At 40.3% G+C, this 18,129-nt stretch overlaps 1 protein-coding gene across 5 annotated transcripts in view; it reads left to right on the top strand.

Moving 5' to 3' along the window:
- PIWIL2 (piwi like RNA-mediated gene silencing 2) overlaps window positions 1–18,129 on the top strand; it is a 76,559-nt gene that overhangs the window by 16,434 nt on the left and 41,996 nt on the right. For 4 of the 5 annotated variants that reach the window (XM_025463146.3, XM_025463144.3, XM_049100945.1 and 1 more), the window contains exons 11-17: window positions 5,705–5,893; window positions 6,522–6,603; window positions 7,484–7,573; window positions 9,559–9,699; window positions 13,454–13,567; window positions 14,995–15,183; window positions 17,535–17,636. In XM_025463146.3, coding sequence (XP_025318931.3) covers window positions 5,705–5,893; window positions 6,522–6,603; window positions 7,484–7,573; window positions 9,559–9,699; window positions 13,454–13,567; window positions 14,995–15,183; window positions 17,535–17,636 — 907 coding nt within the window. The remainder of the gene's footprint in view (window positions 1–5,704; window positions 5,894–6,521; window positions 6,604–7,483; window positions 7,574–9,558; window positions 9,700–13,453; window positions 13,568–14,994; window positions 15,184–17,534; window positions 17,637–18,129) is intronic. The other variant, XM_049100944.1, reaches the window with a different exon arrangement.

Here is an 18,129-nt window from a genome sequence, read left to right as displayed (position 1 = left end):
CATTGTAATTTTAACTCAAAATACTTTTTTGCCTTTTACTAAGGAAAGTGCCAGAATTAGGACTTATGGTAAACCTTTATATTGAAAGCAGAAATTCTCCCAGGGAGAGTTTGAGACCTTGACATAGGCAAACCTGTGACAAACAAGAAAGAAGCACTGAAGTTGTCTAAGGATGTGTGTTTGTGAACCATATTTCAGGTTCCAAACACAGATAGGAAGGGCCATGAGATCAGCGACCCAACTATCGTTGACCCTGGAATTTGAACAAATAAACACAATGATCTTCTTTCACAAATTGCTAAGACAAGAAGTGCCTTCCTAATGTTTGACCACTTGCTTTTTCACAAATTGGTTTCTGACCAAATGACCTCCAACTATAATGTTTCAGGAGTGGATTGGCTTGGTTTATAGACTTATCTGGCTTATGCTTCCATGCATTCCCTATAGAACACTCTCTTGTACGCTTAATAGGGACAAGGAAATCCAGGGCAAAACAGAAACATGTGAAAGAAGCCTGTATGCATATAGACAAATAACAGCAAAAGCAAAATAAGCAGATGGAGAGTAATCAAGTTAATGGCAAAAATAATTTTCAAATGGTATTCTTTCAAAACAAAAAGCCCAAAGACATCATACAAAGACCCAGGTCTAACCTGAAAACTCATTAGAGAAGCAGCTAAAACCTAATGAAACTAGTCTGAGCTCAGCTGGTTATTGGGACTGTACTCACTGGCAGCAGATCTGAAGGACAAATGGAGTTAAGCACAAGGGGTCCAGGGAGTGCATCCTGTAGAGTGTTGCAAAGGAAGAGCTTCCACAGTTACTGTGATGAGACCTTCAGAATTGTCAAAGGACAAGGAGACCTCTGTTCCATGTGAAATAAAGAGAAGGCTGATTTACTGTTTACTACAGTGAGTTGAGACTACTGATCTTATAGAGAGTACTGGAGAGGTATGGAGTTCAGGACAACAGTTTTCCAGGGGGCAAGCAGTAGAAGCATGGTTGCTCAGGTCGTCTGTTCTTGATTGAGTAGTACTCATCATCGGGATGCTTATTGGATTAAGTTGTTCCCGACTGGTCAATTTATGGAAACAAGGGGACAACTCTGGTTGGATAGCTAGCAAAAATAGGTTTGTGGAGGTGAGTTGAACAGAATTGTATTAAGCAAGTTTAAAACTGGATTTTTTTGGGGGTGCCTGAGTGGCTCAGTCAGTGAAGCATCTGCTTTCAACCCCAGTTGTGATCCTGGGGTCCTGGGATCGAGCCCCAAGTGGGGCTTCCTGTTCAGTGGGGGTCTGCTTCTCTCTCTCCCCTTGAGCCTCTCCACACTCATTTTCTTTCTCTCTGTGTGTGTCAAATAAAATATTAAAGAAAAAAAAACCCCAAACCCTTGGATTTTATGGCTACTTGTTACCATGGGTACAATACAATCTTCTCCAAAGTTTGTGATTTTTTTAATTGCAAGGAAGACATGAATGTTTGTGCTTTCATCTGATTTTATTGTTTAATTTCTTACATGTTAATATATATTTTTTAACAATTCTCTCAATGTTTTTTTAAACTTGATATAAATGCTCCAAATAACTTAATCTGTATCCATCCATCTACATATAGGTTGCTTCCCCGAGACTAGACTAATTCTAAAGTTGATATGAAAAAAATAGCCAATCGGGACTCCTGGGTGGCTCAGTGGTTGAGTGTCTGCCTTTGGCTCAGGGCATGATCCTGGAGTCCTGGGATTGAGTCCCACATCAGGCTTCCTGCATGGGCCTGCTTTTCCCTCTGCCTATGTTTCTGCCTCTCTCTCTGTGTCTCTCATGAATAAATAAATAAAATATTTAAAGAAAAAAAAAAGAAAAAAAAATCAAGAATATTGAGGAAAAGTCTAGAAAAGAAAAAAAAACTATACAAAGGGGGATTGACCCTATGATATTAAAACATATTAATAAAATTTCTTATTAAATGATATATATATATTACATGTTACTATTGATTATTTTTTTAATGGTTACCAAAATTTTTATCTGTGTTTTTAAACATGTATTTCTTCAAAGATGTATTGAGAGGGGGAGGGACAGAGAGAGAGAGGGAGAATCTTAAGGAGACTAGGCTGAGCATAGAGCCTGACCCAGGGCTTGATCCCATGACTCTGAGATCACAACCTGAGCTGAAACAAACAGTTGGGTCACTTAACTAACTGCAATATCTGGGTGCCCTGGTTCCTTTCTTTTCTTTTCTTTTTTTTTTTTTTAAAGATTTTATTTATTCGTGAGAGAGACAGAGAGAGGCAGAGACACAGGCAGAGGGAGAAGCAGGCTTCATGCAGAGAGCCCGACCTGTGACTCGATCCCGGGATTCCAGGATCAGGCCCTGGGCTGAGGGCGGCGCTAAAACCGCTGAGCCACCCGGGCTGCCCAGGGTGCCCTGGTTCTTATCCATTTTTTTCCCCACTAACTTGAAATGTCACTGGTAATTATTGGCACCATTATTGGCACTCAGTCCTAATTTGTATTTTACTCTCATCGGGGTCTTCTATTCCATTAATTTCTTTTTTCAGATTTAGTAAGGCACAATTGACATGATAAATCTCATATTTTTAAAGTATACAATTTGATGAGGTTTTTGTTTGGATTTTATTTATTTATCTGAAAGAGTATAAGAGCAGGGAGCAGGAGAAGCAGGCTCCCCACTGAGCAGGGAGCCTGATGTGGGGCTTGATCTTAGAACCCTAGAATCACGACCTGCATAAAGGCAGACGCTTAACCCACTGAGCCACCCAGGCACCCCCAATTTGATGAGTTTTAACTTATTTATATACCAACATAACATCACAGTGAAGATAATGAGCATATCCATTGCCACTCAAAATTTACTTATGTCTCTTTCAGATCTCTTTCTACCTTTGTTCTCCTTTGTCCACCATAGGCAGCACACACTGGTCTGCTTTCTGTCACTAGAGATTAGCGTGCATCATTTAGAATTTTCTATATTTAGAATCATATGATAGGGGATCCCTGGGTGGCTCAGCGGTTTAGCACCTGCCTTTTGGCCTAGGGCATGATCCTGGAGTCCCGGGATTGAGTCCCAGGTTGGGCACCCTGCATGGAGCCTGCTTCTCCCTCTGCCTGTGTGTCTGCCTTCCTCTTTTTGTGTGTGTCTCATGAATAAATAAAATCTTAAAAAAAAAAAATCACACTGAAAACAAGCCAGGCTGAAAAAAAAAGGGGAGGGTATCTATCATATGATTTTTTTTTTTTAAAGATTTTATTTATTTATTCATGAGAGACACAGGCAGAGACAGAGGGAGAAGCAGGCTGCATGCAGGGAGCCCGATGTGGGACCCAATCCCGGGTCTCCAGGATCATGCCCTGGGCTGAAGGCGGCGCTAAACTGCTGAGCCACCCGGGCTGTCCTCAGTGTGATTAAAAAAAATTTTTTTTATTTTAATCCCAGCATTTAGAAATCAAAGTGAAATAGATGTAGTTAAAAATCATTGATTTCTATCTACTTTTTTTTTTTTTTCTATCTACTTTTCAATGTTGAATGTTGGAATGACAGGATTCAGGTCTATATTGTTTATCTCCTGCATTCCTCATCCCTTTTTAGCTTTTTCTTGATTGTGCCTTCTTCCTCCATGTCTTCCTACATTTTCTGATGGAAAAGACAGTGATCAGGGGAAAGGAATTAGGTAAGAGAATATTAAAAACTAGCATTATGAGTTCTGAAAATAAATTACAAGTTAAAAAGTGTTTGGATATGGATTCTATAGTAGTGGTTTCTTTTGACTTCCACAACTACATATATAGTTAACCTACTTTTTTGGGGGGAGAGAGTGCACACACAAGTTGGAGGGTTGCAGAGGGAGACAGAGTCTTGAGCAGTCTCCATGCTCAGCGCAGAGCCTGGCGTCAGGCTTGATTTCATGACCCTGAAATCATGACCTAAGTTAAAATCAATCAGAGGCTTACCTGACTAAGCTCTCCAGGTATTCCTGTAGTGAATTTATCTTTATAGCCATTTCTCCTCTGTATTTAATCTGGCAGACAGAATAAGCGCTCTCTCTCTCTCTCTCTCTCTCTCTCACACACACACACACACACACACACACTGCATCTGGCATGTATCAGGTACTGATGATCATGATGGAGATGATATTTGCAAACATACAGTTCTGTTCTCTGTACGAGGGGTACAGTTCTCACTGTTTCGGGTCTATACAGTCATTGCATTCTCTCAACACTGTGAGTTAGGTGCTTTCACTGACCCCACTTTCACATGAGGAAACCAAGGCACAAAGAGCAGTAGCTCTCTCAGAGTTTCACAGGCTAGTAAGTGGAAGACACAAGATTTGAACTCAGGGATTGGCTTCAGGGTCTGTCGTCAGGGTTGAACTGCTTAAAGTCTCTGATGGTTTTTCATCACTTACTTAATCTTTCTTAGGGCGAGTTCTGTAGGATACTATAATTACCCAGAAGGGCCATAAATGTTTGTTCAGTGAGGTTAGAAGTAAAGGGTCGGAGGAATCTGTGGTTAAATACATCAGAGGTAAATATGTTTCTTTAGCAGCCTGAGGTGCATATGTACGTTGTGAGTCTCTAAACAAGCTTTAAAATATGCAGAGTGGACTCCACTTTTTTGATTGTGGAACCTTTTTCACACCTCCTCACAACCTATCAAGGGACCAGTGTTTTTGAAGAATATACCCTGGGTGACCCTGACCCACAGAAGAAAGTCCAAACTCTGTTCCTTGACTTAGGAGGACGTTCAGATTTGGTCCCTGCCTGTCTTTGGCCTGTACTTACACCATCTTCTATCCTTCTTCAACGTCCTTGCCCTCCCCATCCCCAGATTGCTGCTCATCTCCTGCATATTGCTGCCTCTGCCTGGAGTGTCACTCATTCCTCTGCCCCAGTGTTTCTGCTTGGCAGACTGCTCCTTCAAGCATCAGCTTCTTATGTTAATGTTCCTTGACTCCCTAGGCATATTCAGACACAGTTCTTGTGAATTTCCTGTCGGCTTATTCACGACACTGTTTAGAGGTTACGGCGAGGGTACATTTAACTATAGTGAATCTGTTCATCTGCATCTTTAGCATCTTCACCAGGACTGTCTAATAATAGGGATTTGTAATAGGTATTTCCGTTAGCCAAAAAGGGCAAATATAGTTTAAAAAATGTTTTGTTGTCCTTCTGTAGACTATCCTAATGATGATGATACAAAATAATTATTTTGATGATTAAAATACTTTATTCAAAGGCAAACTGTGAATGTTAATTTGTAGTTGTTTTTAGTTTGACTTTTATCTCTTCACTATTTTGTTTTTAAAGATTTTATTTATTAGAGAGCACATGTGAGCGAGCACGAGCAGGGATGTGAGGAGAGAGATGGAGAGGGAGAAGCAGACTCTCCACTCAGCAGGAAGCCTGATGCAGGGCTCCTCCCAGGACCCTGAGATCCTCACTTGAGCCAAAGGCAGACACTTAACTGACCCAGGCACCCCTCTTTTCACTATTTTTTATTAATTTTGGATATTTTGGTAATGTCAAAAAGAGATGAGTCATGTCTCTCAAAAGAGACAACTGGAGCCTTTTGTTGCTATATGGCTGTGATCATACCCCTGAAGTACTTATTTGCATCCTCCATCCTTTTCATTGTGCTCTGTGAATACAAATATGATTCAGAAGTCTCTTGTTTCTTTCCAAAGGCATGCCATTTATCAGCAGAACAAAGAAAACTTTCAGGATGAGTGCACTAAGCTTTTGGTTGGCAATATTGTTATAACCAGATACAACAATCGTACCTATCGTATTGATGATGTGGACTGGAATAAGACACCAAAAGATAGCTTCACAATGTCTGATGGAAAGGAGATCACATTTTTGGAATACTACAGGTGGAAAGTAGAGACTGGGCTTGGGCCTTCGGGTGGGTGTGGGATGTAGTCTGCCATTCTCTAGCAGAATGTTGAGTTCCATTGTAGCCTACAGTGGGACACTTTTACGATAAATTGGTAATGCTCCCAAGATTGAATGAACTTGTTTGTGGGATTGGACTTAAAGTTTCATTTAGTAATTTTGGAAATTACTTTATAAATTAATACCAAGGTTTTGAATTATATTTCTTTTGTTGATTTAAGTAGAAGTCTGGTTGGAGAGATTAAGTTCAAATCCCTAATCACTTGACTATCATTTTGCCTTTTCAGTTGCCCAAGCCTTTCAACCTGATGCAGTTTTTTAAGATTGATTTATTTGAGGGTGAAGGGAGTACAGAGGAGCACAGGGAGGGGCAGAGAGAGAATCCCAAGCAGACTTTGTGGAGCCTGATTTGGTGCTCGATCTCACAACCCTGAGATCATGACCTGAGCTGAAATCAAGAGTTGGATGCTTAACGGAGCCACCCAAGCGCCCCCAACCTGTTGTGGTTTTAAGCAAATTTTTTTCTGGACTGTTAGATGATTTCTCCTCCATTTAGTGATGCTGTTTCTGAAATGCTTTCCTGCTTCTGCCTCTGTCCTGGTCTAGCAAAAACTATGGAATCACAATTAAGGAAGAGGACCAACCACTGCTGATCCACAGGCCCAGCGAGAGACAGAACCAAGGGATGGTGAGTTGGCGGGGGGAGGGGTAATTAGATTTGTACTTGTAGTTTAAGTTCTTCATCTGTGGTGCTGGGAGCCATGAAGCAGAGTTACAGTGTGGTTGGGGAAAACTGTGCAGGATTGTCTCTAGCCAGAAGTGCCACTTAACATGGTAGGATTTGGGGTTTTTTTTGTTTTTTGTTTTTTTTAGATTTTATTTATTTATTCATGATAGAGAGAGAGAGAGGGGCAGAGACACAGCCAGAGGGAGAAGCAGGCTCCATGCAGGGAGCCCGACCTGGGACTCAATCCCAGGTCTCCAGGATCATGACCTGGGCTAAAGGCAGGCGTTGAACCGCTGAGCCACCCAGGGATCCCCAGGATTTGCTTTTGAAATCCCCATAATGAGGAGCTAAGTATCCATATGAGCAAGTCAGGTTAAGGAATAAAGAGAATTATTTTCTGCTAAGATTAAAACACTAGATCCGTTAGGGAAGAGAGACATTTAACCGGGCCAGGATCCAGGGGAAAGTGCCTTGATAACAACTCTTCTGTCTTAAATGAGTATGGCTGAAAATCACCCAGCTAAGATAAGATCTGGAGGCCTTAGCTTGTCTGGAGGTCTAAGAGGGACAGTTATTTTTTTTCCTAGTTTTTCCCCTTTTTTTTTTTGACCATTTCAACATTTTCCTTTTACTTAATATAACAAGCTTATAATATTGTGACTGAGTGGAAAAGGTTAAAATACTTGCAGTATTTCACTGCCACCTTTTCTGAGGTTTTATGTTCCCTAGTGTACCAATTATGTTCCCGCAGGCCCAGCCCTGGGCATGGCATGTTTTCTCAGGTCAGGAGAACAAGACCATCTTTGGTGCCTTATTTTTCCTCCCCGTTCTCTCTTCAAAGCTGCTAAAAGGTGAAATCCTGCTGCTGCCTGAGCTTTCATTCATGACTGGAATCCCCGAGAAGATGAAGAAGGACTTCAGAGCCATGAAGGTGAGAAATGCCTGTGTTGAATGGAAGGCCTTTTTTCGCTAACAGCTTGAGCTAGACCTGGGCAGGCTTGTGTTATCACCTGGGCAGGTCTGTTCTTCCAGGCTCCAGTTCTCTCTAAAACATGCCCTGTGTCCTTTCCCATTCACTGTGAAGAAGCTGATCAGAGCCTCCCTTTGGAAGACTGTCAGCACACTAGAGTGACTGAATTATAAGGGAAAAGGAAACAAGTAATTGTCTTCACCCCTATCAGTCAGATAGATGATTATAAACTGGTCATATGATCATAAGTGAGGTTCTTTGAGAGCCTTGAGTTTTTCTAGCATTCTTACAAGCCTTCAGTCTATTTAAAGGGGTGAGGAGATAATGTAGCAAAAAAGTAATCAATAAGTCAGAGACTGAGGTAAAAGGATAGAAGTTTATCTCATGGGGTGTGGAGTGTCCAGGAGATGTTGGGCTTGGTCCCCATTAGGAAATAGCTGAGAAGCACAGACGTGGGCAGCAGCACAAATCTGGAGCCGGAGCCCTTCACCTCCACTCTGTCTGCAGCGCTTGGGGCTTTCCACACTTGAGCTTCTGTGCTTCCTCACTCTCCTAGAGCATGTCTGTTACCCTTGGACCCATGCCTGTCTCCGCTGCCACAGACTATTTTCAGAACATCATAAAGAGCCTGAAGTGAAGCTTAGCATTCCTGTAAGAGATTTCTTTCATGTTTACCTTCGTCCCTTTTCCATTTAACATGTAGGTCAAGGCTCCTTCCTTACAACACTCAATCACCTAATGACTTTATGATCACAGGGCTATCTGTACAGCCCCGTAGACTGGCGGTAATGACTGCCTCACAGGGAACAACAACTGTATAGTTCTGTAGTCCCAGAAGAATAAAGAACTCACATATGTGATTCAGAATCTTCATATACACATTTAAGTATTCATTTAATAATAACATTAAAAAGCATATATTATGGACCAAGCACTGGACAGAAAAGAGTCTTATGATAACATTAGATACAGTAGTAGTAGGACATGAAATAGAAGAGTGGATGTGGTTTTCCATTCTGTTATGTTTGGCTCTGTGCCTAGTACAGGACATTTTTCCCCCTATTTTTTCCAAATAATAAATTGGTGTAATCAAGCTCCCTTTTCTCCTGTTTCATAGACTTTGTTTGTTTGTTTTTTTAAGTTTTTATTTATTGGGGCACCTGGGTGGCTCAGTGGTTGAGTGTCTATCTTTGGCTCAGGTCGTGATCCCTGGGATCAAGTCCCACATCAGGCTCCCTACAGGAAACCTGCTTCTCCCTCTGCTTATGTCTCTGCCTCTCTCACTATGTGTCTCTCATGAAGAAATAAATAAAAAGCTTAAAAAAAATTAGAGGGACACCTGGGTGGCTCAGTGGTTGAGCGACAGCCTTTTGGCTCAGGGCGTGATCCCAGAGTCCCAGGATGGAGTCCCACATCAGGCTCCCTGCATGGGGCCTACTTCTCCTCTCTTTGCCTGTGTGTCTCGTGAATAAATAAATTTTTTTTAAATAAAAGTTTTGATTTATTTATTTGAGAGAGAGTGAGAGGCAGAGGGAGAGGGAGAAGCAGACACCCTGTTGAGCAGGGGAGCCCCATGTGGGGCTGGATCCCAGGACCAGGTGGGATCAGGACCTGAGCCAAAGGGAGACACTTAACTAACTGTGCCACCCAGGTGCCCCCGAATTTCTTGGGAATTTTAAATTCAGAACATAGTTTTAAGAAAGAGATAAGATTTAGCTGTCATGTGGGAGAAAAAAACAACATTTCAATTCTTTTATGATTAAATTTTTAAGCTTATGTTTCACATTCCTGAGTCATGTTTATTAAAATCTTTGGAGGTATTTGAAAATGTCTACAGATTTCAGTGGAAAAGAGGTTTTCTTTTGGAAATGTTTTAGTTATATTGGGGTTTAACTTCATATTGGAGATACTAATACTTTTATTATCTCCATTTTAAATCTATTTAGGATTTGACCCAGCAGATTAACCTGAGCCCCAAACAGCACCATAATGCTTTGGAATGCTTGCTGCAGAGAATTTCAAAGAATGAGACAGCCAGCAATGAACTGGCACGCTGGGGACTCTATCTGCAGAAGGATGTACATAAGGTAAACTGGATGTAGCCAAGTAGGAAACCGTGGTGACCAGCTATTTTCAGAGCTTAGTGAAAGTAGGTGATAGCTTCCTGTCTTGTCTTTATTTTGGAGTTTTGCTCTATTTTTATACTTTTTTGGGGGTGAGGAGGCCCTAGTCATAATATTTAAGTTTCCTTCTCCTAATTGATTAGTATCTCTTAAAGATTTTTCTTCTGTATTTTGCAGGGATATGAGCTGTTAATTTTCAATCAAATAGCAGAAGGAATATCGACTTAAAATTTACCTCATTATTGGGGTGCTTGGGTGCCTCAGTTGGTTAAGCATCTGACTCTTGATTTTGGCTCAGGTCATGATCTCAGGGTTGTGAAGTCAAGTTGCACTGTTGAGCTCTGCACTCATTGGGAATATTTGTTTGTTTGTTTATTTATTCTTTTCTTTTCTTTTCTTTTCTTTTCTTTTCTTTTCTTTTCTTTTCTTTTCTTTTCTTTTCTTTTTTTCTTTTCTTTCTTTTCTTTCTTTTCTCATGGAATTCTGCTTGACATTCCTCCTCTCCTTCTGCCTGTCCTGATACTCACATGCACTCTCCTGACCACCTAAAAAAATATATAAATAAATCTTTTTAAAACTTTTACCTCATGTTCAGTTTTCCAATCTAAATAATTTCTAGGGGATCCCTGGGTGGCGCAGCGGTTTAGCGCCTGCCTTTGGCCCAGGGCGTGATCCTGGAGACCCGGGATCAAATCCCACGTCGGGCTCCCGGTGCATGGAGCCTGTTTCTCCCTCTGCCTATGTCTCTGCCTCTCTCTCTCTCTGTGTGTGTGTGTGACTATCATAAATAAAAATAAAAATTTAAAAATAAATAAATAAATAAATAACTACTTTCTAAGGTTTTGTATGTTTGGTATTTTTCTTTCCCAATAACTAGTGATTCTTTGAATACACTACTGTCATTCTTTCTGTAGGCATAGAGTATCAGACTTACACCATCTAATTTTCCTGTGGCCCTTTCTGCCTTCATTTTGTCTGAGTCTGCTAGGTTGTATTTTGTGTGGTGTAACCCATGGGGCAGAGGCAGTATGAGATGGTGGTGGAGTCCTTTGCCTCTGGTGTCCACTTATTGGCTTTGAATCTCAGCTCAGCCAGTTACCATCTTAGTTACTTTGAGCAAATTGCTTAGCATCTTTTAGTTTATCTGTAAAATGAGGATAATAGTTGAGTGATAAGAATTTAAATGGTAGCATCTTTAGCATAATACGTGACATAGCAAGTGCTCAGTAAACATTAGCTATCACTACTTTTCACCTTTCTTTTGAGGTTATACTAAAATAATTCTATCTTTTCTCTAGTTCCTTGCACTCTGAATTGACTCCTTGTTAACTTTTTTTCAATAAAAATAATGGATAGTTAATAAGGAAAATGTTGAAACCTTACAAAAAAGCAAAGAAAGAGGGGCACCTGGGTGGTTCACTGGTTGAGTGTCTGCCTTTAGCCCAGATCGTCATCCTGGGGTCCTGTGATTGAGTCCCACATCAGGCTCCCTACAGGGATAAGGAGCCTGCTTCTCCCTCTGCCTATGTCTCTGCCTTTCTCTATCTCTCATGAATAAATAAAAAGTAAAAACAAACAAAAAAACCCCCAAAGAAATAAAAATATAGTAATTTAATGATCCAAAGATGATATCTTAGTGATTTATTTTAGATATATATGAAAAATATTTCAATGTATTTCATTTCCCCACACATTTTTCCTTTAAAAATAAATCTTTTTCTTACAAGGCTGTGATTATATCGTATATGGGTTTGCATTCATTTAATGTTATACTTTAAACATGTGTTTGTGTTACTAAATGTTAACTTGAAAATGTAGAAAACATAAGCCAAAGAAGAAAAGAAAGTTCATCTATTTCAAAACAACCACTGTTAACATTTTTGTACGTACTCTTCAGTAGATTTGTGTGTGTGTGTGTGTAGATGTGCATGCTTGCATGCTTATGCATAGTCACACAGCATGTGTTCATATGGTTTCCTTTTTCCCCCTCAATATATTTAGAATGGTTTTCCATCTCATTTAATATCTTTCATAATATTTTAATGGCTTCTATCCAGATAGTTTATTAACATTTTTCTATTCCTTCACATTAAAAATTGAATTTAGTATTTTTTTATTAGAAATAGTTATTCAGTGAACAGCCTTGTTAACTAGGTCTTTGTAATGTTTATTTTCATAGTCAGATTTATGGAAGTGGAATTTTTAGAGCAGGGGACATTTATATTTTTAGTACTTTTATTGGTCCATTGCCTTCTAGAAAGGCTCAAAAATTTTTTACTTCATATCATGAGTTGGATTCCTTACACTATTGCTAATGTGGGCATTGTTATTTATGTTTATAAGCTCATTAAAATTTTTTGGGTTATATAAGTTTTTTTTTTTTTTTGAAGATTTATTTATTTAAGAGAATGAGGGAGAGAGCGAGCTAGCATGTGTGCCTGTGCAAAAGTGAGGGGAGGGGCAGAAGGGAGGGAGAAAATCTCAAGTAGACTGCCCGCTGAGCACTGAACCTGACGGGCTTGATGTCACAACCCTAAGATCATGACCTGAGCCAAAATCAAGCGTTGGATGCTTAACTGATTGAGCCAGCCAGTGCCACAGTGTTATTTTTTAATAAGCAAATGGTAGAGATCATAGAAGGTAAAAATCCTCTATAATTGCACATCTCCAGAAATAATCACTACTAAGTATAGACTCATTCAGTTTTTATGATAGGTACATTACTATTTATTTTTTGTAAAAACGGGATCATATTATGTGTAGTTAGAAGGTGGTTTTAAGGGACACCTGGGTGGCTTAGTGTTGAGCGTCTGCTTTTGGCTCAGGGCATGATCCCGTAGTCCCGGGATCAAGTCCCACATCAGGTTCCTGCATGGAACCTGCTTCTCCCTTTGCCTATCTCCTGCCTCTCTCTGTGTGTCTCTCATGAATAAATAAATAAAATCTTAAAAAAAAAAGTGGTTTTAATGATTGCAAAATAGTCCATCATGTTGTTATATCATCGACTTTACTATCTTCCTATTTTTGCATATTTAGATTTGAGTGACTTATTCCTAACTTTAATTTTTTCTTCTGTTATATTTATGCCTTCTCTTTCTGGTTTTTCTTTCTTTCTTTCTTTTTTTTAAGATTTTATTTATTCATGAGAGACACACAGAGAGAGAGGCACAGACACAGGCAGAAGGAGAAGCAGGCTCCATGCACGGAGCCCGACGTGGGACTCGATCCCAGGTCTCCAGGATCACATCCTGGGTGGAAGGCAGGCACTAAACCTCTAAGCCACCTAGGGATTTCCTGGTTTTTCTTTTTAAGGTATAGTTTATGTTCAGCCTTCTTAAGAAATTTTACTTTTAATTTTTTACTTTCAATTGGTCCCTTAAAATATTATTTTCCTATTTATCTTGAAATTATAGTTGTTTTACAGACATTCTCTACTTCTAAAGAAGCAATGCTTTCTAATCCCTTCCTTGGGAGACCATGTTGGAAGCTTCAGTAATTAAAGAGCCATGCCTATAAAAATTTTACCTATATTTGTCCAGAGTTTTATTGGCCTGGACTCACAGCTAGGAGTTTCATTTTGTGCCATTCTTAGAAGTTATAACAGGGACAGGTTTACATAGTGGAGTTGACCAGACCCAAGACAGGACAGTATCATTGTTCTTTCCTAAATTGTGTTTGTAGATGGCTCATGTCAGGTGTAACTTTGTTTTCTATTTAGATTGAAGGACGTGTTCTGCCAATGGAAAGAATTAACTTAAGAAATACTTCATTTATCACATCTCAGGAACTAAACTGGATTAAGGAAGTAACCAGAGACCTTTCCATCTTGACTGTAAGTGACATTTGAAGTGGTGAAGAGAGGACCAGTATTCCAATAAGTATGGAAATTAGGGTGTAGGAATGACTCCGTATCTTCTTTTTGAGAGTACCAACTGAATTCCCATCCTGAATTATCTACTAAACAGGGTTCCTTTAAATAGAGCAAGCTGATGAGTTTTTAGAGGAAAGAACTTTGGTTGGCCATAGACTTAGGAAAAGGAAATAGATTGCTATGATAATTCATATAGTGCCAACCTATTACCCAATCTCCCTTTTATCTTCCTTTATCTTCCCCCGCTTTTCCCTGGGTGTTCCTGGAAGATGTTTTTATCCATGACGTATAATTTAAATAGTACCCCCACCCAGGGAACTAAAGAACAGAATGATATATAATTATTTTTAGGGATCCCTGGGTGGCGCAGCGGTTTAGCGCCTGCCTTTGGCCCAGGGCGCGATCCTGGAGACCCGGGATCGAATCCCACGTCGGGCTCCCGGTGCATAGAGCCTGCTTCTCCCTCTGCCTGTGTCTCTGCCTCTCTCTCTCTCTCTCTCTGTGACTATCATAAATAAATAAATAATTAAAAAATAATAATAATTATTTTTAAATGTTTTTGGCTAACCTGGTCTTTTTGGCCATGCATAAAGTACACACATCTGTTTCTCAAACTTTTTATTGAAATATGTTTAAAGAAAAAGTATACTTAAAAGAATTTTCAAAGGTTTATAAACCTGTGGAATCCAATCAAGGGTTAAAAAAGATAACTTTGGGCAGCCCCGGTAGCTCAGCGGTTTAGCGCCGCCTGCAGCCCAGGGCGTGATCCTGGAGACCCTGGATCGAGTCCCACGTCAGGCTCTCTGCGTGGAGCCTGCTTCTCCCTCCGCCTGTGTCTCTGCCTCTCTCTCTCTGTCTCTCTGTGTGTCTCTATGAATAAATAAAAACTCTTAAAAAAAAAAAAAAGACAACTTTAAAAAAAAATAAAAATAAAAAGTAAAAAAGATAACTTTACCAATGCCCCATAAGCCATCCCTCCTGCTCCTCCTTACTATCTACCTCTCACCTTTAAAAACCGCAAGAGTAACTAATCGGTCTCCTCATTTTAACAGGATAGATTCTTTTGTTTTTTGTACTTGATTTATACATGAAACCATATGGCATATATTCTATTATGTCTGGCTTCATTTTTTCAGCCTTGCATTGGTGGGTTTCATCCATATTTTTAGGTATGGTTGTAGGTCTTTCATTCTCATTGCTGCATAGTATTCCACTGTGAGAGTATTCCCCAGTTTACTTATCACATACATCTGTGTTAGCTACAAGAATTAAATCAGAAAGGACTCAAAGCTAAAAGCAATTTATTCTCTACAATAATACCTCCTGGGTTTGGTTTTGGAGTGTCTAAGCTGTGGGAAGTGCTAAAAATAGCTTGTGGTTATTCCTAGGTCCCCATGCATTTCTGGGCACTGTTTTACCCAAAGAGAGCAATGGATCAGGCCAGAGAACTGGTTAACATGTTAGAGAAGATAGCTGGCCCCATTGGTATGCGCATGAGCCCACCAGCCTGGGTTGAACTAAAGGATGATCGAATAGAGACCTACGTCAGAACCATTCAGTCCATGCTAGGAGTTGAGGTAATATATTAATTTGAGTATATTTTAAAATGTTTTAAAATACTTGAATACTTGATTTTAAATTATCTTGGTTATCAGCATGCTTATGATGCCCCAGAAACCTGTGTCTTACGTACACATTAAATATTGAACTAAATATAAGTAGTCCTTATGCCCTTTGATTTGTTCTGCTTCTCTCATTCTTTGCTTGCAGCCTCACTCACTCTGGTGTTTTTTCATGTAATTGACAGAGAGAGTAGCTGACTTGACTTTAGTTGTTATCTATATAGAACATGTTGTGCTCAGAAAGCAACTTTCTGGGCCTGGTGCCATTTTGCACGATTCAGTACTGAGCTGTCACAGTCTGGTCTGGCTTAAGATTTGAATTGTGCTGGTGATGAACTTGGCACCTGGCCCATCAGCCCAGTCCTGACAGCTGATCAGGACCCCTGGAGCTAAGCAGGTCATGGGACTCATGACTCAGTAGTTCAGGCCTGTAGTTCTTACCTGTGTGCAAAACAGAGAAAGAAGCTTCAGGAAGGAACAAAAGCAGAGGAAAAGTTTTTGGAAGTAATTAGTCCTTTGACTTGAAGGATCCATTCTTGTGGGATGAGTACTAGAGTGAGATCTTAGGATCTCTCTGATCCTTGACTCTGGGTTATCACCCATAGCACCACCCTCGTGTTCTGTCTCTCTTTGTAATTTCCTCCTGGTTTCCCGGGCTTGTAGTCTGCCATGGCCTCTCCCTGGGCCTGATCATTGATAATTTTGCAGTGCTTTCGTGATCATGGTATCTCCCCTGCCAGGTAAGTATGCAGTGCTTTCAAAAGAATAACGCAGTGTAGTACATCAGTGCCCCCATCTCCCCACTTGCCATGTTCTTTTAGGAGAGTGTACTGCCATCAGTTTTCCTGCAGCATGGATATGAGGCTCATTCATCACATTTACCAAACTTAATTCATATTGGTCTTGTCTCTGTTGTCTTTAGGGTGTACTGCTTTATTATTTGTTAGGGGTCATAGACTCAGATGTCTGCGGGAATCAGTTGAATAACACAAACAACTGAAGTGGGCTAGGAGGGGACCTAGTGAACTAAAGAGAGTAAACCACAGGACTGCAGATGAAAGCACACCATTATCAAGTTGATTTTTAATTTATTTATTTTTCAGTAGAAGCAAAAAATCTGGATTTGTGTGTATGTGCCCTTCCTTATGTTTAGATGTTAATTTTAAAAAGCAGGGCAGGGGGCACCTGGCTGATTCAATTGGTAGAGCATATGACCCTTGATTTCAAGGTTGTGAGTTCAGGCCCCACACTGGGCATGGAGCCTACTTAAAAAATAAAAACAAAGGGATGTCTGGGTGGCTCAGTGGTTGAGCGTCTGCCTTTGGCTTAGGGCATGATCCTGGAGTCCTGGGATTGAGTCCCACATAGGGCTCCCTGCATGGAGCCTGCTTCTCCCTCTGCCTATGTCTCTGCCTCTATATGTGTGTGTGTGTCTCTTATGAATAAATAAATAAAATCTTTAAAAAAATAAAATTTAAAATTATTAAACCCACAACCAGAGTTGTTAGTAAGTACCCTAGGGGCTTAAAAGCTCCTTGTGTTTGATAGGTCCAGCCCATAGGCTCCCAGTGTGTTCTGTGTGACTTTGGAAGTTCTTTGATGTGATTGCTGGAATGTGTGTTCTCACAGAAGTCTTAATCTAACACTAATCTTGATTTGGAATAATATATTATTAATTTACTATTAATAGCTGTTCCTGCATAAAGGATTGGCACTTCATTTCACTTAAGTGCTACTTTTCTTTATTCAGACTTTGAAAGATCCTGTTTCCAGTGTTGGATCTCTTAAACAGATGGGTCAGGGATGCTTATATGAGATACACTGCTGGCAATGTCATTCTCTCTCCTAACCATAGAATTAGGAAGAGCCACTTACGGATTTGGCAATAGCTTCGTCTATTTGTGTTTGGCTCTGAATGCTTTCTTGTGGTATCTCAGTTTTGTGGCATGAATGTTAATAAGGTACTTAGCTTACTGAAGAGAGTGGTAGAAAGCATTATAGGGAATTGAAAGCAGCAACTAGGTAACCCTTGCAAATGTTCAAACCTACCTTTTTAGACAACTTTAGGCAGAATGAAGTCAGGTAGTAAGGACTGGCTCTAGATATTTTGTGTACATGTGCAAAGAAGCCCTGAACCCAACAAAGGTTCAAGGACCTATTTGGGGTTGGAACAATCTACCCTCTTTTTTTCTGGTACCTTTAAGGTACGATGACTTTGCAGGCTCTTACACTGCCCCCAGCTGGAACCCTGTCAGGATCCCCTGAGAATTCCAAAGCCTGACTTTTATGTACTTTATCTCCTCAAGGGGAAGATACAGATGGTTGTTTGCATCATCATGGGCACACGTGACGATCTCTATGGGGCTATTAAAAAGCTGTGCTGTGTGCAGGCTCCTGTGCCCTCACAGGTGAGTGGGAGCTGGGCAGGAGGCATGGGTGGAAAGTCTAGCCTCCCTCGAGTCTTTGAAAAGAGGGATTCAGGTGTTCAAAAAGACTGAAGTAACTATTAGAAGCCATCATGTGTAACCCTTCCAGTGGAACATTCCCCTTATTAGAGTAACCTGGTTAAGAGCAGATGCTCTTTATAAATGCTGCCTTCATGTTTCCAAATGAGTTACTTTGGCTGGTTCAAGTGCCTGAGCTGCTGGGCGGTCTCACATGATTGGGTTCTAAGAGTGTAGGCTTCACTCTAAAAGGGGAAAGCTGTTTTTCCTAAGTGGGTTTAAAATTTTTTTTATTCTGTATGAGATTCTTTTGAAAGTTCGCTTTTTGGTGGTTCTTTTATTTTGATTTGTGTTTGTGGTGTGTGTGTGCGTGCAAATGTGCACACTCACACTTGTGCATTCCTGCATGGAAATCCTAGAATTAGAACTAGTCGTGCAAAGTGTATTATCTGCTAAC

The sequence above is a fragment of the Canis lupus genome, chromosome 25 (assembly GCF_003254725.2).
Source record: "Canis lupus dingo isolate Sandy chromosome 25, ASM325472v2, whole genome shotgun sequence".
In the NCBI taxonomy this organism is placed as follows: domain Eukaryota; kingdom Metazoa; phylum Chordata; class Mammalia; order Carnivora; family Canidae; genus Canis; species Canis lupus.
The sequence above is the reverse complement of the archived record's forward strand: the minus strand, read 5'-3'. Positions and strand labels throughout refer to the sequence as shown.